At 38.4% G+C, this 2,882-nt stretch overlaps 1 protein-coding gene across 1 annotated transcript; it reads right to left on the minus strand.

Moving 5' to 3' along the window:
• Positions 1–747: 747 nt before the first annotated feature.
• Positions 748–1,837, minus strand: LOC107304074 (putative uncharacterized protein DDB_G0271982). Its single transcript, XM_015836419.2, has 3 exons — positions 1,472–1,837; positions 1,295–1,369; positions 748–1,194 (listed from the first exon to the last, which is right to left on the minus strand). The coding sequence occupies exons 1-3, from the start codon at positions 1,835–1,837 to the stop codon at positions 1,108–1,110; spliced, it is 528 nt and encodes a 175-aa protein (XP_015691905.2). The 3' UTR covers positions 748–1,107.
• Positions 1,838–2,882: the final 1,045 nt, after the last annotated feature.

A 2,882-nucleotide genomic window follows, 5' to 3' on the forward strand; every position in this document is an offset into this window, starting at 1 on the left:
CACATCGTGCAAGCGGTGATGGTGGTGCCATGTGTAGGCTGCAATAGTCTATACCGTTCTACAAATTTGGATGGTATTCCATCGTTTAGCATTTCTCTAAAAACAATCAATGGGACTCCGGCTCAAAAAAACTTGGTTGAAATGACGTAACAAGGTTTAGTGAGACTCTATCTTGTTTCATTGTAGAAAAACCACCCATCTTATTTCATTTATTTATGATATCGAGCATAATTTACTATTATGTAATATAAACTTTCCAATGCAACGTATACTTCTCAAATTAATTTTATATCAACCATAATTTATCATTTCTGTCTGGACATGTCATTTATTTTCAAAATTAAATTAATTTATATAATTAAAATTAACCTGACTCAGTGCAACGGACAGACATTTTTTTTAGTCTAATCTAATAGAAATGTATGGTGTCTTTTGCCAAGTACGGTAGTGGTTGCGTTACATTCCAACCACTTTTCAATTTTGTTCAGCTATATATCTCAAAATTTATTTGCATGGATTTCCAAAATCTTAAGGTTAGATTGGGATTATATAGACACATTTTTAAATAATTAGAATGATAACATCAACATTACCAGTTTTTTACCAAATCGTGCAAGCATTGCATGTGATGTCAGGCATTCGATGCTGTGTATGAAATGATATCATCCATTTAGGTTTGCATACACAGATATTCTCTCCTGCAACTTCTACAATAATATAACTTACAGTTCACAAGTGTATGCCAGCATATATGACCAAAAGTACCGTACTTTCAATTCACAAGTTACAGTGAATACCCACATATGACCTACAGTACATAAACAACAGACAGCCAACCTAAGGCAGCAGGCACAGCCAACAGCTACTAGAGTTCCATATAAACTTAAGTTTAGGTAAGACTTAGTGAAGTATACCTAGGTGATTAACTACAAAAGACTACTTAGTATGACAGCCACAACCAACAGCTGACCAACTTCATGGCTATGACCATCCAGGTCAGTTTAGTTACAAAACACATCCATGGTTTCAGTCATGTATAACTAGCCGATTCTTTTCAGCTATACAAAACACTCCTAATATTCTTCAGATCTTGTCTGCTGCGGTGTGCTAAATGTTCACAATTGCACCAGAGACAGCACCAGCCCCAACATGTTCAGGGCCTGAGTTTCCAGTCCAAGCCACACCAGATAAAGTCTGCGTCATGGTTCAAACCAAATGATTAATATTAGTCATCTCAAAAGTTATATGGCTAACAATTACTTCCTGCACAGGTAGACCATGTACAAATACTTACTGGGGGAGTCAACATGACAGGTAAGGGAGCTGAGACTGAAGGTAACAGGTCTATGTTCAGCTTACTTTGTATCGCCTGCAATCCATTTCACATATACACTACTTAGTGCAACCAACCTAAAATAATGAAAACACTGCTAGCTGATTCAACTCCACCAAATAAAATAATACCACTTACTCTTAAAGCAGCTTCAAAATATGTTGATTTCTGTTGGAACGCTATCTTTTCCAACTCCCTCTCCTTGTGCTCCAACTCCCTCTCCTTCCGCTCCTGCTCCTTCTCTTTTGCCCTCTCTTCACGCTCACGATCCTTCTCCTGCTCCCTCTCCTGACGCTCCCTCTCTTCATGCTCTCTTTCCCTGGCCTCACGCTCCTCTTGTAGCTGCCGCAAAAGGTCTTCAATCTGATTTGTGTTGTCCTGATCTGTCCTAGATCTTCTACGAGGCCGTGGATCATCAGGTGAACAGTCACCAAAGACTGTTGTTGAGTCAATGAATCCATCCCCGATCATGAAACGTCCATGTTTCTTTCCACCACCAGCCATGTGCACAGCCACTGGATCAATAGGAGAGGTACGCCAATCACTGTCTGGCCCATGCAACTGAACATAAGCTGCACGTCTGGCCCATGCAACTGAACATAAGCTGCACGGTAGGCCTCCTATTACAATCAGATCACATTTTGCATTAAGTTCAAGTGTACAAATGATGAATTAACTCCTAAGTGTTCATCCTATTATTCATGTCTGATAAATTTGGCATTCCTGGTCAACTTACATAGTTAGATGATAAGTTATATAAAATTGACATACGTATGCATCTGTACACAAAATTTCCAAGTCTGTCAACTAATTCCAAAATAATAACATGCTTTGCAATATTCCCAAATGTTTATTGTTAGATATTCATGCATAAGTGTTTTGACGACCATAATTGAAAACACAGTCATGAGAGAGATAAAAAAAAGTACTAAGTGATTTGGGACAAACAAAATATTCAACACTTACAAGCTTTTCAGCTACATGAGTGTCCCAGCTGAATTGTCCATCATCTTGATTTTCCTTCCTTCCTTCTGCATAGGCCTCTAGTACAGCCACCAGTCTCTTTTTCTTCATCTCCTATATGACATGGGTACAATATATATTATGTCAAATTCTCTTGGGACATGGGCATAATATATATTATGTTAGATTCTGCTGGGACAAGATCTGCCACATATTTCAACATATGCACACACACCAGATTCTGTTGAAAACGGCTCAAGTTAGCACTGCCTTGGCGGTGAGATGGCCCTCTCATTTTTTTTCCCTGCGTATCCTATGAGCATTTGAGATAGCCTGCCATTCTGGATTACACCACCGCAATTGAATCAATTATCTCCATGCATTTTTTGACCTCATAAACCACCATGGTTCTACCTATAGGAGAAGCAGAAACATTTATTAATTAAAAATTTGTTCAGTAGATGATAATAAATTATCAACGATCACTAATATCACCTTTAGGTACTCCTCCTCTGTTAGATAAGTCCTGCATGCAATTGACCGAGAAGTTTTCATCTTTAAGAATTTCCTTTGGTAATTCAGCACG

This window comes from Oryza brachyantha, chromosome 4, assembly GCF_000231095.2.
Source record: "Oryza brachyantha chromosome 4, ObraRS2, whole genome shotgun sequence".
In the NCBI taxonomy this organism is placed as follows: Eukaryota; Viridiplantae; Streptophyta; class Magnoliopsida; order Poales; family Poaceae; genus Oryza; species Oryza brachyantha.